The following is a 26,274-nucleotide window of genomic DNA, read 5'->3' on the forward strand; positions in this document are numbered from 1 at the left end:
GATAGCTGAAACCCCTTCCCCCGACACATACACAAAAGCTCTCTTGCCTCCACCACCCCCAAACACTTTTGCCTAAAAAGTAGGACATAAATGTGCATCTGTAAAGGTATCTCCCTCTCCTTCACCTGAAAGAGGACTCATACTCTGAATCACCCACTATAACCTTACTAATCATCTTCCACTAGTTTCCCCTATACATTTATTTACCTTCTAGAAGCCTATATCCCTTTTCCTTTGTCTTGTCACTTCTCTACAAATGTATTGCTCTTTCTTAAAGTGCTATGTAAGCCCCAGGTTGTAGCCACCCCCTTTGAGTTACTCATCAGTGAGTTTATCCCAAGTCTTTATGGACCTCATGACTTAGTGAAACTGTTTTTCTCTTGTTAATCTCTCTCTTGTCAGTTAATTACCAGGGGCTCAGCCTTGGAACCTAAGATGGTAAAGGAAAAGTTCCCTCCTCCTTTCTTGCCCATCCATATAATTAATATACTAATCTGGCCATCCTCATCTTTCTCTTCTTTCACCAGCAAATACGAATGTACATTAGGTCTGAGTCTGCACTGTAGACCTTGCCATCTCAGATTCAGGGGGATAAACAGTAAGCAAGAACCGGGCTCACTTGTGTTCCTAGCCCAGCTGCACTCTGCAATCCACTCTGTGTACGGTCTGTGGATGGGGGATTATCCCCTACGAGTTAACTCCCCATAAGGCAGGAGGGTTATAAAACTCCAAGACCCCTTTCCCTGGATGTTGGTAGGTGTGGTAGAACGATTGAACCCACACCCAAACTCCCTACTCCAGTCTCCCATCTTCCACCTTCCACTGTTATCCCCCACTAATAGTGACTGCCATCTGTGCTTAGTATACACTAGGCACTATGCTAAGGGTTTTACATTTTATTTAAATTTTTCTATCAGCCTCATTTTGATAGGTTTTATTTATTTTTTTTTATTCTCACCTGAGGACATGCTTATTGATTTTCCCGGACAGAAAGAGGGAAAGGACAGTAAAGAAACATAGATGAGAGAAAAACATCGATAGGTTGCCTCCCATATATGCCCGGACTGGGGACCAAACCCCTCCAACTCAGGCATGTGCTCTGACCAGAACTGAACCCACGACCTTTTGGTTGACGGGAAGACACTCCAACTACACAACACGGGCCAGGGCTTGACAGGTATTATTATTTCTGTTTTAGAGAGGAGCAAACTGAGGCTTAGATTAGTCATCAAGATCAAAAAGTTAGGTGGCCACTAAGTCCAAAGCTACTTAAGTCAAATGCAGGATTCGAACTCAAGGCTACCCGGAGCTTACGATTTCAGGCATCTTTGACTCCTTCCTTTTTTTACCCATAGCCAAGCTGCGTTCAAATCTTACCTATCTCTTTTTTCTTGACAGTCTCTCGTACCTGTTTCCTTATTATGGCCACCGGCAGTATCCTGACCCGAGACCCTACTGTAGCTTGCCTGTTTATTGCAGTATCATTATGATCACCATTTTTCTAATCCCGTCTCTTTACTTCCGTGGGGTTAATCTTCCTAAACTGCACATCTGGGGAATAACCCTGCGGTTTTGACAAAATTCCCAAAGGAGAGCAAACTTGGTAAAACGAGAGAACTATGAAGGCTTGCAGAGAAACCTCAGAGATGTAAATTAACTACTTAACCCACCTGTTATTCTGCCCTAATTGCAATTTAAAGCAAAAAGAGAGGCCATTGTGGAGAAAGAGGTCCACAAGGACTAATCTAAATGAGGAGTATGGTAAGGAGACAGGATGTAAGTTTATATTATGATCATGCAAAATGGAAAATGAAAGTTCATGGGCGTCATCCAATTTTTACTTAAAAAGTTAAATATAATAAATACTAAATAAAAAGCTTTTAAACATAAGCAAATGCTTCAGTTCTTATCAACGTTTTAACAGTTTCCTATCTTAGTTTGATGCACAAATTTTATTAGGATAAGAATTTCTAATTCAAACTAAATTGCATCGTGGGCCAAGAACTTTCAGGAGTGGTGGCATAGTCATTCTTATCTTTCTCACCTCTGCCTTCAAGCAAGTCTCTTCTGTCTACATCTCGCCCGCCCTTCGGCGGCACGTATACTAAACTTTCTACATCTTACTCTCACTATCCATAAAATGAAAGTTTGACTAAGATCCTGTCAAGTACTTTAAAATACTACTTTAAAACTAAATTTATATCAGTGAGGTAGCTTTTAGATGCTTAGGAATTTTTAAAATAGAAGATAAGCCTTCAAAGAAATAACTACAACTCACTGAATGTAATCTTTGGTTTCTACACTGATTTGAATGTTGCACAACTCAGGTGTGTATTTACATTGAGTGTATCCAGAGCAATGCGGGTGTGTGTGTGTGTGCATGCACACACATTTCATATACATAAATTACTTGTGGACAAAAATAACAATCTGTTTGTTCAGCTTTAATGATTCAAACACCTTTTACTGGCTCTAAAAAGCCTTTCAAACGTAGGATGTGTAAAAACTAGTTGGAATTTTCTATCAATGTTTTCATCAGCCCTTTCGTTCCCAGACCTGACTTTTCTATCTATAAGGGATGTGAACTATATAATGGCTATTGATTTAGAGGTTATATGGTGTCTTAGTGGGGGCATGATTACTTTCAAAAGGTTTTCCCATCACTCCATCAGACCAACACTTTCTAGCTTGTGTAGTATGTGATAGGACCAGTGAATGCCATGGTCATTGCCCACTAAAATGCCTCCTTTGCTGTAAAGTGGGTACCCTGGGTCAAAGACAGTATTATGTAGGATACATATTAATGGATCAAACACTTGTAAACCCTTGGATAGTAGTGCTGGCCAACATCTTGCAGGCAGGAAAGGCAAGCTCATACCTGGAGATGGAAAGATTCTAGTAACGATGAATCACTGTCCTTCCAGCCTAGAAGCCCAATGTAATCAGCTTGCTACCAAGCATCAGCTTGGTTTCCTTAAGAGATGGTGTTGCGTCAAGGGCTCAGGGCTGAACTGTAGGGAGTGGCTCCCTGGTGAGTGGAAGCTACACTGCTGACCTCTTGCTACCCTGCATCTCTGCAACATGACTACTTTGTTCATGAACCCATCATGACATTACTGGGGTAGCTGATGATTGCAGTCGCTGAAGTTAACCCGCCAAGTCTTTTGTTTACATGGTTGATGAGTGCTTCTTCCATGGTAGATGGTCCCTGGCAAGCACTGTTACACCACACAAAGTTCTTTACACATGTGCCCTAGCCCAGAGTTCTCTACTGCTTCTTTCCCAGGCTTCCTTGTCTCTGATCTCCCCATCTTTCCCATTCCAGGCCCCTGCTCAACTAGCCAACCTATTTGCCACTTGCCATGAAGGCAGAGTCTTACTTCAGGCCACTTCTCTTTCCACACTAAGTGGATGACCAGAACATTCCCCAAAATGCTACCTTTGGGGACGATTTCCCTCGCTGCTATCTTTTAAGACACTCCTGAGCAGGACTATAGGGCAACAGCAGATTATTTTTGTTTCCAATCCCTATTCCAAGAAAACCAGTCAGTGAACTTAGCTCTGGCTTTTTTGTCCTCCTTCAGACAGACATAAGAGCCTCTCAAGCAGCCAAAATTGTGAGCTGAGGAAAGGACACTGGTGCAAGAATGGTAAGTAAGCCATGGGAGTCTGGCCCACCTGGCTGTGCACCTATTTGTTTTCTCTGGCCCTGGTTGTCATCAATTCCCAATGTACCACTTCCATCTTATGATGGACTGTCTTGTGGGTCTGGCAAAACCCAGCCCATACTGGACAATCTGGCTACAGGGTCATTTGCTGTCTTTTGAGATGCTTAGTTCCTACAAGGCCCATTAGCATGCGAAGAGCCATTTTTCAATGACATGTTCTCTGCTGCAGATGACCTGGCCTTGCTACAGAACGCTAGGAGTCTACCTTGTGATTCTCCTACTGGAGCTTAACTCTCATGGCTGCTCTGCTTATCACAGATACTACTGCCCCAAAGAATCTTCTGGAATGAATGGCCCATCCAACAAGACTAATTACAGTGCAAGCTGCACCTGCTACAGAGTTTTACATGCTCTGGATCCCACCGAAAACTGGCAGCCTTCTGTCACCCTGTGTATGAGTCAGGGCAGTATTCCCAATTGTAAATTTCCACAAAGCCTAAAGAGCTTAGTGTGTTTCTTTGGTGGCAGGATATTGATAAAATGAATAAGATGCAAGAATTTGTTCTTTCCTGTGAAGAAGGCATCTTGGCACTTAAACAGATCACTGGCCCCTAAAACTTTCAGAACCATGTCAGTTTTCTTTCACCAGTGAACCCAGGGCCGATATACACATCAGGTTGAATGAATTCATTCAGGTGCTGCCTATCCATAGCTAAAGGCAGGAAGGTAACTCCTCAGCTACTGGACATGTGGCTGTCTGACTCCTCTTCCTCACTGTTTGCCCCCGCCTTCCTCCCCATATTGTTTCAAGCCCCAGCTTGGCATCTTTACTTTGAGGCAAGAAAGCCACAGGCACACACGTGAGAACAAACTCAATATGCACCAGAGGAGATGATGAAGGCAAACACAGAAAAGCTACTTTTGTGATGGGATCACATGACAGCTAACACTTCTGGGGGCTTACCGTGTACAAGACACTTGTTCTTTTTCAATCCTTACAACAGCCCCCACCTTCCACACATCTCTCTCTCACTGCTTCCTCTGTTCCAAATTGATCTACTGGCAATGTTCCAAACATTTTCTGAGCATTCAAACTTCTGCACCTGTTATTTTCTTCAACTAGAATCTGTTTTCACCCTGACTCCACTTACTAAACTTTTACCCGGATTTTAAGAGCCAGTTCAAACACTAACTCTCTAAAGACTTCATCGTTCATTTCTTGGAACCTTTCTTCCCCACCTTTGCACTCCTACAACACGCTGTCACTCACTGGCACTTATTCCACTGGACTCCAATTCTCTGAGTATTTGTGTTATTTCTGCTGCTAAGGTGTGAGCTCCTCAGCGGCAGGAACAGTGTCTAATGAATATATTTCCTGTGGCTCATGTATATAGTAGACACGTATTATTTTGGAATAACACACACAACACCAATCCTGTCTTTAGTGCCACTGTTTCAAGAAGGACAACCAGCCCAGCCCAACACCAGCTGGCCAAATGCTTGGTACAATCGTAATCCTGATAAAGCCACACACTTTTCTGTATTTCCTTTGTCAGGCAAACAAGCCCAGATGGCCTCAAAGTGCACCGAAATAAAGCTCTGAGAAGCAGTTCTCCACAATTAGTCACCCCAAAGGCAAACAGAGTGATTCTCTACAATGAGTCCTCCCAACGATAAAGAGTAGTGATTCATTACAATTAGTCACCCTAAGGGTAAACAGTGGTGATGGCAGGCAGCCATAAAATGAGGGGAGGCTTGAAACCCTAGAGAACACCTCACATTCCCTACAGCTCCTCCAGTTGGTCTTGATGTTGTTGGCCAGGAAGGAAGATGAAAAGGGAGCCTGAAGCCTTTAAAAATCTGAGGTTTTAATTTGAACTTTTAAAATAACTAGCACTTGGCAGCTAATACACAAGCTTAAGACTGAAAATCTAGTTTCCCTACAATATAAAAAAGTCATTTTATCCCTTTTCCTACCACAATAAATCCAATATTTAAGACATGCACACAACCCCCCTCCAAACCACGCATTTAGGAATGCCAAAGTAGGAGAATAGAGTTAATAGAGTAACTTTTGTCCCTTTCCCTCCATATTTTGTCAGTGATAATAACAAAATAGCACCATTTTAATGCCTTGATATGGATGCCATTGCTTAGTCCCATCGATTTTATTTCTCAAGTCCATCCACCTCCCAATGCCACCACCCTAGTCCAAGCCACCATCACCTGGACAACCACAGGAACCTTCTCACTGGTCTACTTCCATACTGGCCACCCTCCAGTCAATTTCCCAAATTGCAACCAGAGTGATTTTGGAAAGAGCAATGCCTTTCACTCTGAAATAACCAATGCTCTATGTACAACTACTTGTTAAAAAAAGCCACATGAGGCAGTTCAAAGAAACCTTCATATGCAAATAAGAAAATCCAAGGCCAAAAGAATATTGAAACCGTGTGCCCAAGGTCAGACCGAACTGAGGTCAGAATTCGGATTCATTGATTGCACAGACGGGCCTCATGTCAGTGAGCCACATTGCTTCTCCCGGATATGTAGCTCATCCTCAGTGTGATCAACGGAAGACAAGTGAAGTGGTGTGGACTGGTCTAGAGCCTGCTTTCAGGCACAAAATATTCAGATTACCCAGAGACGAGAGGGGTGAGCACCCGGCCTGAGCTGATGCACTGAGGGTCACTGGCACGGAGATCCTCCTATCTCAGCATCTACCTTCTCTAGCCAACCAGAGCACAGGGGCGGCACTCCAGATCCAGCACTATGTGATCCACGTGGGGAGCGTAGGATTTCACTGGTTGGATGTGCAAGACTTGTGTCTTCCATGGCTTCCCGTGAACCTGCTGAAGAAGAGCGACAATGCGAGTTTCTGTAGATTCTGCCCATCTGTGCCACTCTGGTTTGATGGCTGCTGACGGCACTTTTCTCCTGGAATCCCTGGGAGCTTCGCTTTCCCATCGGTTGGTGATATTTTGCTGAGGATAAGGCCAGTGCTCCTTCCCCATTTCACCTCTTCCAGGAGGCTGGAGATTCTTCCCTGGGAAAGATTCCACATTTTGGTGGATATGCAAAATGCCCCCAGTGTCCTTTCGTAGCACTTGGCAAGCAATGGGCCAGCCTTCTTCAGAGCTGGGAATCAGCCCCAGGTTCACCCGGTCTGCAACGTTTGAGAGCTTCAATTTTCTATTGTCCCCAAAGTGTATTTGGCACCGATCTGCTACTCCATTAATCTCGAGGTTATTTCTCAGAGCATCGACAGCATGGGGGTTCCACTCACAGGCATGGACGAAGGCAGCACCAGCATGAACTAGGAAGGGCAACGTAAAATAACCAACCCCTGCGTAGAGATCCACCAGCACTTGTCCAACACAGGGCAGCGATGCCACTCGAAGCTTCTCAGTGATGTTTCCGAAGGAGAACATGCACTGGGTTATGTCAAACTTATATCGGATCCCATTATCCACATGCTCAACCCGGCCATCGTCGCCCAGCAGCAATGTCACTGATGGAGTTCGAGTGCCATCCGGTGATACCCGTCCTCGTTTGGCCAAACGCTGGACGCCAAGTGCCGAGGCAACAATCTCCCAGAGTTCTGGTTCCAGATTTTCCCACTGCTTGGCTTGGAAACAGTCCTCACTCAGCAACAAGAGGTTACCGTGCCGTTGCCAAGATCGAGGCAAATCAGCCTCCAACTCAGCCGACCACGGCACTCCTCGAGCCTCTACCCAGCGACTCACCTCAAGACACAGCCTTTGGGCAGGTGAACAACCCTGGGCCTTCTTTGAAGGAATAGGATCCGAGAGCTGCGTTAGCGTACAGGTGCTGCCTGGAGCCACACGAGTCCTCAGCTCCTGCAGGTGCTGCTCAAGGAGCGCCTCTCCCCGCACGGGTACCGCCACGGTGCCATCCGGCATCTTTTCCACGCGGTGCTGTCTGTCCAAGAGTTTCTCCTTCTCGAGATAGTCCCTGCATCGCTGGGTAAACCGAGGCTCAGTCACAACTGCGACAACAGCCGCGGGCTTCCCGCCTCCCCTCTCCATATTCGTGGCCTCGCATTCCTCTGGATTCCCTCCGCGACACTCTCCCTCTGCTCAGAGTCCACAGACACTCACCTCCCCGGGTCCATTCACAGCCACAGCAGGAAGAGAGGCGCGCACGTCTCTGCGCCAGGAGCGGAAGTGACGTCAAACTTGCAGGCCAGAACCAGATTCTGTTGCTGCACCCGTGGACGATTGGCGTCGTCGTTGCCGTGGTGAAGCCGCCGCTGCCATCTTTATTGTGACCGCCCGTTACTTGCTTCACCGTAACAGGAAGTTCATAATAACAAGGAATTGTGTGACCTTAAAAACTTCAAACTAGTGGGTATCCTCCAGAACCCTCATGCGCGCTCTTCAATGCTGCTCAGGAATCCAAAGAGGGAAGTGAACCTGGAGTGATGGGCCGAATTTGGAGAACGGACGCCCGCAGCCTCGTGCTGCTCTCTCAGGTCAGCATCAGCAGCCGCCTTATTTGCTGAGTGAAGAGTACGATGTAGCTTCTTCACTCCTTTTCATTGCAAGCATAGTCGTCACCATCTCACTGTCCAAGGTTGGAGACAGGGGTGTCCAACCTTTTGGCATCTCTGGGCCACACTGGAAGAAGAAGAGTTGTCTTGGCAACAATCCCCTTTAAATACACTAACAAAACACTAACAAAAACTGATGAGCAAATAAAAAGGCTTTGAGTAAATTTACCATTTTGTGTTGGGCCGATTTGGGCTGCATGTGGCCCTCAGCCACGGGTTGGACACATGCCTCGGGGCATTCCAACTAAAGCATGTGAAAGTTGGGAATTTATTTACCAACCCACATCTCTCACTGGTTGAGGGATGATGGTGGGGGAGGGGATGCGCATTAATTCCCCAGCATTTCTAGTCTACCCTGGACTTGGGATAAAATAATTCCAGTGAGCAGAGAAAGCCACAGGCAAAGGCTTCTAAATGCTCGCAGGTAGAAGCCATTGAGTGGCGTATAGAGGAGTGGAGGGTACCAAAGGTACATGGGGCACCGAGAGGGTCTCAGTATCCCGAGCTTTCATTTTTTCTTTCTCTCTCCTGGATTATTCCCACCAGTATACAAACATGCTGCCACCTGCTGCCCCTTGCTGTCTGAACCAACCTCTCCCTGGACTCTTTATTCCTACTGCTCTTCCCCAGTTTGTGTCTCCCACCGCTCCGTATCTCTCACTTCATCTCCAAGACTGGTTGTGTCTTTGATATCCCAACTTGGGGTCTAGTGGGCAACTCACAGTTAATATGTCTAAAACAGATTGCTTGTTGCGCTGCCCCCACCTGTATAATAGAGTACCATACCGTCCAGCACCCACCCATTTTCTCATGCACACAGTTTAGAAAATATCTTCAATCGCCTCCCTGCCCCCCTTTCCTCAACCATGGGATAGTTAGCTGTCGTGAGCTTATATCCTCCACATACTCCCAAGTGCGTACCAAGTTAGCTTACCTCTCTGGACTCCCCCAGCCGCCCTCTGGCACACAGACTACAGCCGCTGCCTCCTCACTGGCCTCCTCATTAGGACTCTCCCCTTCTTCTCTATTCTCCACATAGCAACCAGCCAGAGAGTTTTCAAAACATAGGTTCTGATCCTATCCCTCCCTGCTGAAAAACAGTTGCTGCCTACCCTTTGTTCAACAAACAAGCTCCTGGCCCTGGCCCTCCAGACGATGCATGGTCTCACTCCTACAGCTCATCCTGAGTTGGAAATGTTCCCCAGGCTAAACACACTCTAGGGACACCAGCCTCCTTTCAGTTTCCAAATTAGGCCGAGTCTTTTCTTGTGCTTCACCTTTGCACTTGCTGTTCCCTTTGTCTGAAATGCCCTCCTCTAGATGATGCAGTGGCTGGGGATTTGCCTTGAGGTCATCTTCTTGGGGGGGTCTTTATTTCACACTGTCTCTGTAAGTGTCACTCTCTTCCACTGTTAGGTCTGTTTAACACTTTGTTAGTTTCTTCTTTAGCCCTCGCTTGCTATTTACTTTTTTACTCTTAAATAGCTGTCTCCCTGATAGCAAATACTCTTATAAAGAGGAGATGTTCTTTTTCTATTTACTGCCATATCCCCAGCACCTTGTTTAGTTCCCGGCCCTAAGTAACTGCTTGGCAAATACTATACCTATTAAGAGACTGACTGCTTTGAGGAACCAAAAGACTTGAACACCTAGGTTCATTCCCATTCAAAGAGTACTTTAGTCCATGAATGCAGAAATGATCAGAAATTCAGACAAAGACTGATAAACTAAAATACTCTTGCTTTTTTACTTAAAGCTATATATGAAATGTTAAATAAATCATGATACATGCTTTAGATGGAAATATTATACAATTATTATGATAATTATAAGAAATCGCTATGACATGGGAGGTTACTCCTTATGCAGTACTGAATTACAAAATATACATTTGTGCCCCAGATGGTGGCACATTTTTATTTACGTATTTAATCCAGTGTATAAGGGCAAGCTCTAACATGTGAACATCGATTCACAGTGATTTCCTGTAGGTGATATAATTATAGGTGATTCCATTTTCTTTGGTACTTCAGTTTTTCTCTAGTGACAAATTGCATGTAATGAAGAAATGTTATTTTTTGTGTTAGAAAAATCTTTAGAAAATCTATGGTGCAGTGAGGAAGCTATTTTCTGGGTCCCAAACAAACGGAAACTCCCTTTAGTTTTATCGGTAGTGGGAGATGAAAGAAGTCTTCTGTTACAGTGTTTTTTTCTCTCTAGGTCACCTTTTGTTCCATGGTCATCCTGACACCGGGAAGACTAATTGATGCACTAAGCTTGTGATCTCCCTATTCCTCTTTAGCTTGTGAAATGCCCCTGCCACTCCCCTAGATGCTCATGTCACAAACCTGGGACTTTTCTTTTACTCAGGCCTCTCCCTTGTCCTCAGTGCTCACGACAAAGCCATCTCCATTTTTAATGGATTTTACCTGTTGCATCGTTCTCCAGGGAATCCCTTCTCTCCGTCCAAGTGACAGTGCCCTTGTCTCCAGCTTTTCTTCCAACTCCCCAAGTGGACTTCCCACCTTCGCTTATGACTATTAATATATTTTATTATCATTTCTATTTATTTAGTTATTTCTAAGGAAACACACATATTTCTATAGAAGACTATGTTATGAAAAGTGAAACCAATGTAAACTAATCTGTTTATAATTTGGGATTTTCTTATCCAGCTTTTAAATCTTTGAAGACATACTACTGAACTTTATATGTTCCAGATAATCATGATCCACTAATGGGAGGAATGAAAAATACATGATCCTTGCCTTCAAGGAACTGATAGAAAAGTAGGAATTTAATAAGTACTTACTGCATTGACCTTAATGCAAAGGTCAGTGATGCATTGACCTTTGAGGCCTGAATAACCTACCTGCCCAATGTCACACCTTCCTGATATCCTATAGACACCCGAAGGGTAATGATTTCAAAGGTACCTAATTAACATCAAAAGACTACTGCAGACGCTGGCAGAATATGGGGTTCATTAGTACAACTTAATCATTAAGACAATATTTTATATGCATACTTTCTGGAAAAATACCTTATCACTTTATTCTAATCTTAATCACCTCCTCAATCATAAATTTTATTTGAACTTATGCACCAAAGTTTACTCAAAAGGAAGGGAGCAATGTCATAAACAGGAACAATAAATTATTTACTCAAAGCTACTCAGAACATACTAGTCAAAACTAGAACGAAGTTTCCAAACACACTGTCAGTATTTAAATATTTCAAGGTCAAAGTCACGGTAAGCAACTGGTCTTAGGTATTTTTAGCAATGGCTACAATTAAGATTTAACAAACTGGTCAGTTCTGGAAAGTGTCATACACTGGTGGTTATCTTGAAATTCATTAAGAAATCTATGACAGACCATATTCTTAGCCATAAAACAAGCCTTGATAAATTTAAAAGGATTGAAATCGAAGTATATTCTCTGACCACAGTGGAAGGAAACTAGGAATCAATTACAAGGAAACTGGGAATTCCAAGTATGTAGAAATTAAACGACATATTCCTATATAACCAGCGGGTCACAGGAAAGGAACTGTAGATGGCTGTCCCTGCCTGAGCAGGGGAAGGACAGCCCAGCGGCAGTGGGGCCCACCTGGGGCTGCCTTCTGGTTACAGCCCATGAGTTTCCAGTATTCATTTGACTGTTTCCACTTGAAACACTGCAAACCAGTAAGTAAAAACACAGTCATCACTATATAAAAGTGAGTCATATTGGGATTTTACTGGAGAACACAAAGATTCAGTAGTCGTATTTATGACGAAATGAAAGTGAGAACTTTTCATATAGGATATTTTATTAAAATTTGCTATTTTAAAGTTTTTATAAATTTAAATACTGTAAAATTTCAAGCTCTAGCTCTCATATGAATTATTCAAAACAATGGACAACAATGGATTACTCAATTATGACGTGTGCCCTCTGCTGCTGTTGGGTTGAGTGTTCTGTAGGTATCTGTCAGCTGATAGCTTTGCAGCCCCTTCGCAGGGTAAAATAACTCGATGGTCACAATAATTCACACCCATAGTCTCGAGTCAGACACTGGACTGTCTGGCATCAAGTGCTGATCTGAACATGTAGCATTCTCTTATTCCCGTGCGCAGAACACGCCCCTCCCCTCACTGCCGCTCACTTTCATGACTTCTCTCATTGCCCGGAAAGCTCCCTAGCCACTTACTCCTGAGATCTCGGGCCAGTCAAAACATCTTCAGGAAAAGCGTCTCTAACTTCCCACACATTTCCCCAATAAGTCAAATCTCTACCGTTTATTCTCGTAGCACCATATTCTTGTAGCCCTTTCCCGTCGTAGTTTTTCATTTTTTAATTTGGTTTATGGCTTTCTCCCCCCAAGTGTATTAAGTTTCAGGGGGCAAGGAGCTGGATTCCCCCCCATTTATAATTATTGTGTTCCCTTATTGCACTTATGAGAAACTGCCACACACAGTAGAAGGAACACACAGGTGAACGAATCAATGGGAGATGGAAGAAGAAAGAGCTGCAGGAAAAACAATTCCCGGCCGGAAAGTGTTTTAGTTCTAAAACATTGCCACTAGATGGCAGCAAAAGCAGCCCCAAAGTAGTGGAAGCTTTGGGGGCGATTTCTTGGTTTTGAATGGCCAGGGCTTGTCAAGGGTCCTAGAATTCCCCACCAGTGTTTCTACATTCATCTCTATTAGACAGCCCTTACTAACATAACTAATTAAGAGGTGTGAGTGTGTTTGGCAGCAAGTAATGGAAACCCCAACAAACAGCTGCTCAACAATGGGTGGGAGGTATATATTTTTAATATAAAAATCGAGGGCTGGTGTAGCTGCTTAGGGAAATCCTCAGTAAACCAGGCCCCTTCTCAGCCTCAGAATGACCCTTACTACTCTGGGACAGAAAGGGTCCCCTCACCACCCATGACTGTTAGGGAGGCTGGGGGCAGAACAGGCCAGCTGGTGGGAATAACGTGCTCCATCCTGGTGCAGCGACCTGCCTGGACAGCAGTGAGCCAGCAGTGGCCGGGGCTGAGAGCAGGTGGAGGAGTCAGGAGTGTACGAGAGATTTAGACCGGGCTAAGGGGTCTGGATTTTCTGTTGAGCACAGTGGGAAGCACTGGGCATTTTAAAAACACGAGAATAACATGTGTGTGTTTATAAGCTTTTATACTTTCTTAGCATCATGAATCTTCGGAACTTGAAAATATTTTAGAAATGACATGGTACAGTTTTACTTACACGTGAAAGACAATCTCACAAGCGGAAGATGGTGTATAGCTAAGGCCATGCAGATAGTGCAGGCAGAGCTAGGGACTTGTCACAATTCTGGCTCCAGAACCAGCGTTCTTTCTATTCCAGTACTTGGCCTTGCCATCGTAAGCTGGGACTGATGAGGAAGAATTCACAGGCTTCTTTTGAAAGTCTTTGAAAAACTGTTCCTAAGCTACAAACCGATCTAGAAACAGGAATGTGCGGTCGTCAAGCTCGGAAACCAATTAGTGCAAAGTCCTTGCTAATGCTCCGGTCAAAGTCACTACTAAACTGCGGTGTTGACTGCACCCACGTTCCATGAACCCAATTACTTGTCAGTGAGCACGTCACCTGCTGTGCCAAATGCCTCACATATGGTCCTGGAATCAGAATTTTATAACTTATGAGACCTTTGGGTTCATTCAGCCTAATCTTTTTAACGAGGAAATTGACTTACCTGTGTTCCTCTCTGAGGAACAAAAAAGAAAGTAGTGGTTTCTTTTTTATAAAATACCATCTGCATATTTACATTTCAAATTTGAGTTTGAGATTTTCAGGCTATTTGTTGGTGGGGATAGGAGTACTTTGTTTGAACTGTTATTGAACTTGACTGATTCATTAAAAAAAATTTAATGAGCATGTAATATGTGCAAGGGATACGGTGGTGAAACAGAGAGAGGATGTCCCTATCATCACGAAGCCTGTGTTCTTTTCCATTGCATTTATCAGTTAAAGAAACCCATGGGATAAAGATAAGGGAAACATAAGTGTGAGAAGCTTTCACAGTCATTTGAATTAACATCCAGTTGTCAGGAGCCCAAATATGCCTTAGTTGTAGCCAGCATGTTGGTTGCTATGAGCTCACAGCTAAATTCCGAACGTTCTAACTATGGGCTGTCTCAAAAAAGTAAACTTAGCTATTTTTATTGTCCTTTTACAATATGTTTAGACTTCCTCTTACTATTTGTTCAGTTGGCAAGCATTTATTGTGCACCTGTTATGTACTGGTAGGCACCAGAGACCCAAAGCTGAATAAAACCCAGTTCTTGCCTGCAGGAGGAATAGGCGTTGCTGGGAATAAGATGTTAACCATGTAATTAAAAGAGTGATGAGGGATGTGTGTGTGTGTGTGTGTGTGTGTAAGAGAGCTAGAGAGAGAGGGGCAGAGGCATGGGGAAGTTGAGAAGCAGAGCACTACAGAAGGAACAGCAGCGGCAGAAACCCAGAAGCAGTGACAAAATAGGTGCGTTCCTGGATCATAAGGGAAGTTCGTGGCTGAAGTGTAGAGCAAAGGGCAGCATGTAAGGAGATCAGGTCTCAGATGTGAATGGGGGTTAGATAGGTCGAATAAGTACTAGTAGGACTCAGCGATGAGTTAGGATCCCATTATAAGCCATGAGAACAAGAGTGAGGGGTTAAGCAAGACAGTGAAATTATATGATTTATGTTCTAAGATTACCATTTTTTCTGCTTTAAGGATTATGGATTTGAATGAGGATGGATCAAAATCAGGGAAACCATTTATCAGGGGTGTTCAACCTTTTGGTGTCCCTGGGCCACACTGGAAGAAGCAGAGTTGTCTTGGGCCACACATTAATACACAAACACTAACAAAAACTGATGAGGAAAAAAAAGATTTTAAGTAAATTTACAATTTTGTGTTGGGCTGCGTTCATAGCCATGCAGGCCGTGGGTTGGGCACCCCTAAATTGGAGCCTATCGTGGTGTAGAGCAGAGACGACGGGCCAGGACTAAGATGATGGCTGTGGGGATGAAGAGAAACCTTGACACTTATACAAAGACAAGGTCACAGTAATTCGCTGTCTCTCAGCTCTAAGGTCAACCGGTCTGTGCTTGAACTTGGCTGGGCCTTAGAGAGGAGAAAAGCTTGAACTCTGCAGTCACAGAGACCAGAGGTTTGAATCCTGTCCATCATTGCTTGGGCAAGTCACTTACCCTGCCTGTACTGTATCACTAGTTTTTCATCTAAAAAATGGAGATTAAAAATATTCCTGCATAATAGGGTTATCAATGAAAGTGAGAGAAGTAATCTATATTAAAGGTGTAGCACAGTACCTGGAAAAGGTTGAGCTATGATCATCGTCATTATTATTCTTATCTCTAAGCTGGAGATAACAAAGCTCCTTTGGAAGCCTAAGAAGATTAAAGGAGATGAAGTATGTGAAGTACATAGCACAGAGTCTTCCCTGTGCTGAATACTAAATGATTAGCTATTACTATGAAATTGATTGGCAGACTGAATCATTTAACTTCACAGCGCCTGAGAAGTGATGGAGGGAGAAATGTTTTGCTCACATTAATGAAATAAGCTAGATTAAATTTTGTTTACATGGCTTAAGTGGTTTTGTCTGCCACTGTATTTTATTTTAACAATATACCACATTTTCTTTATCTATCCGTCTGTTGACAAATACTTAAGTTATTTCCATATCTTGCTATTGTGAATAATGCTGCAATGAACATAGGAATACAGATATTTCTTTGAGATACTGATCATATGGTAGTTTTATTTTTAATTTTTTTGAGGAAGCTTCATACTATTTTCCATAATGGCTGTACCAACTTACATTCCCATCAGCAGTGTACAAGGGTTCCCTTTTCTCCACACCCTAGCCAACACTTGTTAGCTCTTATCTTTCTGGTACTTGCCATCTTAACAGGTGTGAAGTGGTACCTCCCCATTTTCTCTACATGTCTCATCTTTTCCATTTTTCAGGCCCCAGCTCAAATGCCTTCTCCCTCTTGAGGTGGCTCTTGGAGATGCTTTCCATGAAGATATGAGTTCTTTGTCTGAACTGTCTCCTTGTGTTCTAGCACATAGGGCATCTCACTTAAAAGCAACTTGAAGGAGTCTTCCCTGCCTAATTCATCTTTGTTTTCCCTTAGCAGCTAGCACAGTGTCCTGTACATATACACACTCATTACATTTGTTGAATTTTTAAAATGATTTTATTTATTTATTTTTAGACATAGGGGAAGGGAGGGAGAAAGACAGGGAGAGAAAAACCAATGTGTGGTTGCCTCTCGTGTGCCCCCCACCAGGGACCCAGCCTGCAACCCCGGTATGCGCACTGACCAGGAATCGAACCTGCAACCCCTTGATTCGTAGGCCAGCACTCAATCCACTGAGCCACACCAGCCAGGGCCATTTGATGAATTTAACATTAAGTAGCGAGTCACTATTTTGTTCTTTTTTATTGAATTATACTTGGCAAACAAAAAAACTGTACATATCTAGTGTACGTCATTTGGTAAGTTTGGACATATGTATACACTTGTGATACCATCACCGAAACCAAGGTAATGAATATATGCATCACTTCCAAAAGTTCTCTTGTGTCCTTTTGTTTTTGTTTTGGTGAGAATACTTAACACGAGGTCTACCTTGACAACCTTTAAGCACACAGCACCTGGTTGTTAACTACAGGTGCTATGTTGTACAACAGATCTCTGGAACTCACTCACCCAAATAACTGTAACTGTGTATCACTGAACAACTCCCTATTCCCCTCCCCCCACCCCCTGGTAACCACAATTCTTCTAATCAGTATTCAACTTTATGAAATACTATTATTTAAAAGACAAAAAATAGCAGTAACCTTAGGGAGCTGTCATCATAGTAAGACCAGCCATCTCTGTCCTAGGTACCAGCAAGATAAAAAAAAAAAAAAGATTGTTAAGGTTAGATGTGGGGGGCGGGGACTGAAAAGTCCTATTAAAATTGAGAAGCCATACCCATGTTGGAAGTAAAAGAGGAGGTCCAAGATGGTTCAGACTTTGAGTTTGGGAGGTATACAAAGGAAATTCAGCAAGAGGAATGAGTGTCAGCAGCAAGATGATAATTTGGGAACAGGTTAAGAAAATAGCTAGAAACCATTTTAGTAACTAAAAGCACAAAGAGATGTTTCAAAACCCCAAACTGTGCATGAATATGGGTTGTGCACGTGGGCCCGAAGCAGTTGTACACAGAGCTCATTACAGCATAATTCACAGGAAGCGCACTTCTGATCCCTCTAAGCCAAGTGACACTAACGTTTGAATAGCAACACGCGGCTGTCTTTCAGATTTCATCTCCCACTCACTTTAGCCCCTCTTCTCAGCCCACGATAATCTGCCCTCCACCCCCAGCACTTAACCGAAATCCCATGGCAAAGGTTACAAATGATTTTCTCACTGCAAATCCAAAGAGCACTTAAAAGTTATTTTTATCAAAGTTGTATTTTGTTATAAAAGTCAAATAGTTCCACAAAGTATAGAATGTAAAGAAGCAGTTTCCAACCCCGTGTCTCCCTATTTCCAATGTTTATTTCAGAAAGGCAATTATATTCAGCTTTTAGAAGCTGCCTCTGGGTCCACAATAGGATTATGCCTATTGTTTCATTTGCGTGTGTGTGTGCTCATTGTGTTGGATATTTTCCGTTTGTCCCTTGGATCTATTCTCTATCCCCTTCCCTGCTCTCTGTTCAGAGAAACTCACCTGTATGAATCACATCAATGGGTTTATGAATGGTCCCTTTGGCTTTCAGTTGAGTTGTTTTGGGGAGAACCTGAAGAGGAGATGGGAGGGGGAGGGGAGGTAAATAGAGGGAGAGGAGAGGGAGAGGGAGGGGGAGAGGATGGGGGAGGGAGAGAGTGATATCAGAGTATTTATCCCCGTGGCTCCATCCTTGATGATCTACACTATCTGACTGTATTTTCAACTGGAGGTCACTGCTTCTCTCAAGGAGGGCTACTCTACTTGACCCTCATTCTAAATTGTGGTCCCCATGCACTCCATTTTTACCCCTTTGGGCCTAAGGTCGGTGACAGTGCAATTGCTGTCTTGGGTCACCACACCATCTCTTGTAGTTCCCCTGCTCCTGCACCTTTATAAATTGCTCCTCTGGAAATAAACCCTCCTCGGGTTATCCCATTTACAGTGTACTACTGTGTCCTGTTGTACCCCTACTTGGCACAAGTACTCTGAAAGACAAAGATTTAGCTTTCTTACTCCACTTCCTTGCTCTACTTTATACATAAACACACACATACACACTTCTTGTGTGGACTGAATGTTTGTCCCTCCCACCCAAATTGTGTTGCTTTTTGGAGATAGGGTTTTGGGAAGGTAATTAGGTTTAGATGAAGTCATGACCTCATGACAGGGTTAGTGCCCTTATAAGAAGAGACAGCAGAGAGTGTTCTTTCTCTCCCCTAGAGGAGAGGCCTAAGATTCATGAGTCAGAATATGGCATTCACTCAATCCTCTTGTTTTGGAGAGCTTCCCTTGCTCTCAGGTGTTTCTGGTGCCCCCAAGCCTAGAGTCTCTCCACTAGTAAACTTCTAGCCTTCTGCTAGGGCAAGGAACTGGCAATCTCCCAGCTACACTGGATGTAGGAGAGGATCTGGCTTTATAATTGCTCCCTTGAAATTTTTCACCTAGGTCTTTTTTTTTTAGTTCAATTCTATTTCTACCTTCAGAGGTACCTGGCACCTCCAATTCCCATACCTTTTTGAGGCAGTTATACAAATTTTCCTTCTTCTAGGTTAGCTTAGTTTTCACCTTTCTCTGACGGAGCTGGCTACCACTCCTCCACCCGCTTTCCATCATGTATTACTGTGTTGCTGTCATCCAGTCCCCACTAACTCTGTGCTTGCAAGGCTATGTCTTCTTTTAGACCCACTGACTTCCATTTTAGTGCACTTTTAATACAAAATGGTCTTAATTACATGGGTTCAACCCACCATTTCTAATGAGTACTTTCTTGTTCTCAATTTGCTTTACTTTGCCGCCGCGTTTGAAACTCTAGCCCATTCATTCTAGAAACGTTATCATTCTTTGGTGTCTGTGACCATAGCTTTTTTTTTTTCTTTTGCCATATCATCTCAACTCCTTTCCTGGGTTCTTTCTTCTTCCACTGCTTTTCCCTTCAATGATGCTGTTTCCCACGTTTCTGTCCTCTTACGTTTTCATTTACACATTTTCTATAAACAACCTCATCCACTTGCATGGATTTAACCACTTCCTTAATGTTGCTGAGCCCCAAATCTATGTGGTTCCAAACGCACATAAAGCTCTGAAACCAGACAGAGGAAAAGAGGACCCTGTCTCCTTGCATCCGAGTCAGGAAAAGCAAGTATGTACTGCATCTAAATATTTGGAAGCCTCACGAAAAGTCTGAGTTTAAAGTTTGAAGAGAAGGCATTTCATAGCCCTATTGTCTATATTTATCTTGATCAATCTCCTCCCAAACTTCAAACATGATAGGAAGCCTGCAAGGGGAAAACAGTTACAAAATATTGCCCTGAAAGAGTCATATGGGTTTATATTCATGCATGCATGTGTGTGGGTATTAAGTATGCATGTGCACTTTTCATGTTGGGTGTGGGACAGTCACAGACTTGTTGTCTATAGGTATGTTTGTGGACACATACATATGAGCTTCATGGAGCAAGAAACTGAGGACAGGAATTTTGAGATCAAATTGATAGCTCCTCCCTTATATTTTTTACTTTGCTTCCATGAGATACCATATCTTTCCCAGTGATGGGCACTTTCCAACATGTAGATTAAGTCATTAGAAATCAAGTGCCACAGAGCTGATGATAAAAAGTAGTATTGAATGGCTGATGTACAGGGATGCAAAACATCCAAAAGATCCTAACTCAGGATTGATTTAGGATTTCTTAGGTGATTTTTCTACCAAGTCTTCTGCAGTTCCTGTCTTTCTAACTAAAGTAGCACTCTCATTTTTCCCATCATTTTATCTGTTTATTTTATTTATTTTATGTGTAACATGTCTCATAAGCAAATTGTGTGTACATTTCAGCTTCTCCTATTTTCTGTAGCAGAATGGAATATTCATAAATCATACAGCAAACACATTACACCAAGCCCCAACAAACAACTGCTTACCAGGTCTGTGATGTCTCACTAATTGGCTTAAGCAAATCACATGGCCAAACCCACAGTCAAGGTGGGACAGTTCTACATAGGGGAATGAATACCATAAGGCACAATTCACTGGGACCACGACTGTTACAACCCACCACTAAAACCTAGCTAGGAAATGGTTGATCCAGTTACCAGACTCTCAGCAATCTGTTTCTGGAGCCCACACACAAAGCCGGTGTCCTGCAGACTGTTGGAGATGGGTTCTTAGTGAGGAGCTTTTCTCAACCCTACTTCCCAGGATCCCACTCCTAATACAATGAATCAGACTTTCCTGGGGGTAAGAGATATGAGGGAGAGGGGGGTGCCAATACCAAGAACTCAAGACTGAAATAACTCTGCAGAGGATTCCTGCACACACACTGGGGCTGCAGAGGGTTCCAGAGACAAGAAGGACAAAACACCATCTCTACACTGCAAGAACTTAACAGTTTCCACAGAATGCATTTTCAGTTGTCATTACTACACCAGAGGCCTTGAGATTTAAACAAACAAACAAAAAAAACCCTGCTTCCCGTGTCTGTGTAAGTTAAAGTAGTGGTTTCCAAACTTTTGTGTGCGTCAGTATTGCCTGGAGGGCCTGTGAACACACACTTGCCTGGGCCCGCTGCGCAGTTTCTGATTCAGGAAGTCTGGGTGGAGCACAAGAGTTTGCAGGTCTAACAAGCTCTGCCGCGCAGAGACCATACTCTGAGAACCACTGAGAGCAGGGGGATTTAGTGACAACGTTGCTCCCTCTACTCACGTTTACATATTGCATTACATGTCTATAGCACGTCTGCTGCACACAAGGGCTTTGGTTGGCTGCAGCCACTGACACGGTAAGGGAAGGATCTGTATCTGGATCACACTTGAGCATATTTAGTATCTGAGTGGATCTATTCTCTAAGACACGTTCAAATGAAGAGAGAAAGGAAAGCTTAGAGTAGAAGACTCTGAGGTGGGGTCTTGAAAGATGCCTAGGGCCTGAACATTTGGAAATAGTGGGGAATGGGGAAATTCTTCGTTTTGGCATAGAGAAAACAAACCTTGACAAACACCCAGGAAAGGTCTGTGACATTCTTGCCTCCAGCGCTCCAGCATTACCAATCTGCAAGCTGTAGGCATCAGAACGAGGAAGGGTGGTCTCTGGGTCAAGTTCTCAGTCTCAAACCCTTCTAGCGAAGGGGTAGAACTGGCCTCGTCCTCTTACTGGAGCTCCCAGAGTGGGTGCCTCAGAGAACGAAGTGTCTGCCCGAGGCCACGGTGGGCGCTGACTTGGCAAAGAGCGCAGCTTGGGCACTTCAATCTCCAAAAGCTGAGTAGGGTGCTGTGACCTCGCGAGGTTCGGAGCGGTAGCGCGGCTGTCCGGAGCCGCCTGGCCGGTGTCCACCTGGCCCTTGCCGAGAGAGGGGTGGAGCACGCTGGGGCATTGTTCCGAAGGAGCCCCAGATTTAGGCCTGGCGCTAAGGCAGGCCGGGTGACAGCTGCACTACCCAGGCTGGCGAGGGGCTCAAAGCTCCTCCTCGGTATTTACTCCGCTGGACTTAAAGGTGACGGAGGCCAGCACGACCCGGTCGCGCCCTCTCTGCCTCCACTCCTAGCACCGGAGGGAGTGGGCACGCTTGCAGGCTCACTGATCGCCGTGGACGAACCAGCAGACTGCGCCTGCGCGGCCCCGCCCCTCCACGCCCCTCCCCTTTGCCCCGCCCCATTACCCCTTTCACCGCCGCTAGGGGTAGCGGCGGTGGTTGGGGTCTGGGAACCTGGCCTCCTGGAGGGCGCAGCAGCGGTTCCGAGTGGGAACTAGGGCTGGCAAGAGGGTGGGAGAGCCGGCGGGAGAGCAGGGCGGCGCCGGAGGAGGGCGGCGCGTGGCTGACTCATCCCTCTGGAAAGGCAGACTGACAGATTCGAGCCCTCGCCGAACCCGCCCGCCCTGCTCCTCGCGGCTGGGAGGCGCCTGCCCGCACCGCCCGCCCGCCCTCTCCGGAGCTCTCCCGGCCCTACCGCCTCAGACAAAGTTTTTCTCCTCCGAGGGACCGGAGGCGCCGCGAGTCTTCTGGAAGGGAACGGGGAACGGAAGAGGAGGCGAGCGCCGTGCGGGCCCGGGCAGTGCATGGTTCCCGGCGCCGCGGCTGCCCATCTGGAGGACATCGGGGCGGGGTCGACTGAGCCCGGCTCCTTCTTCTAGCCTTAGCCTCGCTAGCAATCGCCCTCCGGGACTGCCGCGGGGGTCCCCGCGCCCCAACCCGCCATGTCCCGGCTGCTGCCGCTGCTGAGGAGCCGGACCAGGGGCAGCCTGAGGCCGGGCCCGGCCGCCGCCCCACCTCGCCTGCCGTCCTGGTGCTGCTGCGGGCGGGGGCTGCTGGCGTTCGCGGTCCCCGGACGCTCCCCCGGCGGCCCCCGGGGGCTGGGCACCCATCCCAAGAAGGAACCCATAGAGGCGCTGAATACGGCGCAGGGCGCGCGCGACTTCATCTACAGCCTGCACTCCACCGAGAGGAGCTGCCTGCTCAAGGAGCTGCACCGCTTCGAGTCCATTGCCATCGCCCAAGGTAAGATGGGGGGGTGCGTGGGGATGAGGCTGGGGGCCTGGCGCCCTCCCCTGCCCCGCCTGCCCGGGGATGCCCCGCAGCCCCTCGGCCTGGGACCCCACCCGCCAGCCCCCCTTGCCCGCCTAGCCCCGCGCCTGGGACGTCCGAGGGGCCAACTTTCCGCCTCCTGAGTGTCCTGGCGGCAAGTAGGACTCGTGCCGATCGAGCCAGGCACCCAGGGCCAACGCTTGGCTGGCTGGTTCTTCCCCACCCACAGAAGCCCGAGCCTCAGCCCTCATTGCCAGCCGATGCTGTTTTGATTTGCTGTGTGCCTCCCCTTCCCAGCCCTCTTGTCCCTAAGTCCTCGCTGCTTTCTCGTGAACGTGCTGCCGTGCAGGTGGCATGCCTGCGTCCTCCGAAAGTGCTGCAGACCCGAGAGGCAGGAAGAAACTTTCTTGAATGGTTATGAAACGAAGACGCATGGGTACCCCAAAGAAGGGGTGTTGCTTCATAGGCGGAGATGCTCTCCGCCAATTGTTTGCACACACATCTGGTTGTATTGACGTGAGCAGCCGAAGGAAACATTTCCCTGGGAAATGGAAAGACTGGATCAAACCAGCAACTGCAGATACATACTTGTAAGCCCATATAAGTTCGGTGCTTCGCTAGTTAAACTCCAGTTTGTGTTGTTTCCCCAGAGGTTGAAAGAATCAAGTAAACAAGAAGGTTATTTTCTGGGAAACTGTGGCTCAAAAGGAAAAAGCAAACTTCTGCTCAAAAGTAATGTGGAACGGTGAAAGCAAAGCTATTTTTAAGCCGACATGTTAAAATGGGATATTTTTAAAACCAGTGCAGAATGCTGGTAGGTCAGAATTTGAGTCCAGCTGAAAAAGCTAAAAATTCATAAAATCAAAAGGATGAAAGAAGCAAAGGATAAAATCATTCAGTTTTAAAATATTCTTGCCTTTTAAATACAGTAATACAGAAAAAATACATTGCTATTATTTTATATTACATTCTGATATGTTTGAAAATTAAAAGTCTACTTCTCCCTTAAAGTTTGTAGGTACCATTCTCCTTAAGTTTAGAGCATGTTGATTTGGAACGTGGCATTTGATTTGCCACAGGCTCTTGAAGGTTCTTCTTTGGCCTTTGCACAGGATGGAGGAGTTACCTACCTCACATTAGCGTGACTTATCTATACTGTTGATACTTCGGGAACTTTTTATTAGTTGTGCCTTTTAACCACTTTTTTTCCCCTCAGTTCAGGGAATTGTGGAGCAACTTATATTATTGGATGATTTGAGACATCATCTACCCACAGTGCTTTTACAGGAAAAATGTAACGTTATAATCAATTCATTTATTAAAAGTATAATCATGTTATATGAAGTCATAATCAAATGCTAGCATATTTTGTTAGCTATGTGTGTACTCAGTATGTGGTTTTTAAAATACTCAGTTCTGAAAACGAGCTCCTTGAAAAGCAATGTAGACACTCATATGCTAAAGCCTTAATTTTAGGAATCCTTCTCTGTGGGTAAGACTATTTGAAAACACATTTAACTTTTTCTAAGTAATTTCTCGGAAATGCTGCATTGTCACTGTTGCAAGACTGGAGAGTCCTATAATTTTATGACAATTCTTGAAGACGCATTCATGGTTCAATTTTATGTCATACCTATTGCACATTACAATAGAGATGCTACCTGCATTTTCCAATGAAGATAATGTTTTTAGATTTAACATGGTTTTAAGTATGCTAGAAAGGACCTATAAACTAGTCAGTGGAGATCAGTTAGCATCAGTTATACTTAATAAGTATGTAAGTTGTATGACAGAGAAGCTAGTAATTTGTCTTTGTTCAAAATAAACAGGCAAGGGTATGGGAAGCAATGTGGTAGGTAGTCAGGTGCTTATCTCCTATTTATAAGCTAAAGAACTTTGAAGTTTAAATCAACTAATCATTTTGCCAGTGTTGATGACTAAATTATTGCCCTTTGACTCAAATGACATTTAAATGATGCTACTGCTTTAGTTTTTAGGACAGTCTTAGTGTTACTTATTGTTTTCAATATCAACATACGTAGTTACTATGGAGACAACAGGCATCCTCACTAATAAATTATCTTATTCATTAACTAAGGTAAAGATTTTATTATGTTTGAAATGAATACAACTCATTCCATTGTTGAAATCAACATTTCTTGTCCCAGACAAATGAAAAATTCCTGTTTTTCTTTTATTGTTGCTTTTCGAATGTTTTTAAATACCTAACTCATATTAAATATGTGTACTTAGTGCATCTTCTAATGAAATAAATTCTGATAAAAGGTCTTTTTCTTATTGTAGGAAATCTTATGTGGCCTTGGGAAGGTTGCTTATATGATCTAATGAAGTCTTTCGGATTTGGTGGAATTTATGGGATGTTTCCATTGGAAACATTACAGGGGAAAAAATCATTCATGCTTTGGTATGCCAGTGGAGTCTACTGCTGAAATTTGGTACTTTTGCCCTTATCTCTCTTACGCGTTCATCAGTAGGCATGTGATGTAGTCTGTGACAACATAAAGCATTAGAATCAATTTATAATAGAGAAGGCCTACATTGTGGGATGCTTTATCATGTGACTTTTAATTTACAAGCCGATTTCCTCTCCAATTTTAAAAAGTTGATGTTGTGTTCTCAACTTACCTGTTCAACCTGGTCTTTTTCCAGAAACAGTTCATATTCTCCTGATGGTACATTGTTCATTGTTTTTACAAGTAGGGCCGGCAAGCAGTCATCATTACAGTTGTCTTTAAGTTTAGCCACGCTTTTTAAAACAAATTTGTCTCCCACTTTTTGCAATTATAATTTCTGTTTTTAAAAACTGGTTCCAGGATCCCTGTGGATACCAGAGTCTGTGGTCGTTCAAGTCCCTTGTATAAAATGGGATACTACATGCACATCATCCCCATATACTTTAAATTCTCTCTAGATTAACTATAATATCTGACATAATGTAAATGCTTCATAAATAGTTTTTACACTGTATTGTTTAGGGAGTAATGACAAGTACAAGAAGTCTGCGCATCTTCAGTACAGGCACAAACACCCTAGGCCCAACTATATTGTGCACATCAGCAACAAGTAACTTCTTTTTCCTGAATATTTTTGATCTGTGGTTGGTTGAATTCCCAGATGCAGAACCACGGATACTGAGTCCAAACGTATAGCAATGTCATTTTTGAAGGATGTGCAGTGGCATTGCTCACTGTATTAATTATACATTGCTGTATTACAAACTGCCCCGTAATATAACAGCTTAAAACAAATAT

At 44.3% G+C, this 26,274-nt stretch overlaps 2 protein-coding genes across 6 annotated transcripts in view; one reads left to right on the plus strand and one right to left on the minus strand.

Annotated features, from left to right (window-relative positions):
• Positions 1-5,802: 5,802 nt before the first annotated feature.
• On the minus strand, positions 5,803-22,050 carry TRMT12 (tRNA methyltransferase 12 homolog). Of its 3 annotated transcripts, XM_053929424.1 has the most exons (3): positions 21,470-22,050; positions 17,988-18,057; positions 5,803-8,308 (listed from the first exon to the last, which is right to left on the minus strand). In XM_053929424.1, exon 3 carries the CDS (start codon positions 7,715-7,717, stop codon positions 6,398-6,400), a length of 1,320 nt encoding a protein of 439 aa, XP_053785399.1. In that variant the 5' UTR covers positions 7,718-8,308; positions 17,988-18,057; positions 21,470-22,050; the 3' UTR covers positions 5,803-6,397. The 3 variants fall into 3 exon arrangements, with proteins under 3 accessions (XP_053785399.1, XP_053785400.1, XP_024427988.1); XM_053929425.1 differs by lacking the exon at positions 17,988-18,057; XM_024572220.3 differs by lacking the exons at positions 17,988-18,057; positions 21,470-22,050 and adding an exon at positions 9,176-9,326.
• Positions 11,908-26,274, plus strand: part of TMEM65 (transmembrane protein 65) — a 52,960-nt gene continuing 38,593 nt past the window's right edge. For 2 of the 3 annotated variants that reach the window (XM_053929427.2, XM_053929428.2), the window contains exon 1: positions 22,147-22,975. In XM_053929427.2, the coding sequence (XP_053785402.1) occupies positions 22,675-22,975 (301 nt within the window). In that variant the 5' untranslated portion in view covers positions 22,147-22,674. Of the gene's footprint in view, positions 11,930-22,146; positions 22,976-26,274 lie in introns of those variants that run through there. The other variant, XM_053929426.2, reaches the window with a different exon arrangement.

The sequence above is a fragment of the Desmodus rotundus genome, chromosome 8 (genome assembly GCF_022682495.2).
Source record: "Desmodus rotundus isolate HL8 chromosome 8, HLdesRot8A.1, whole genome shotgun sequence".
Taxonomy (NCBI): domain Eukaryota; kingdom Metazoa; phylum Chordata; class Mammalia; order Chiroptera; family Phyllostomidae; genus Desmodus; species Desmodus rotundus.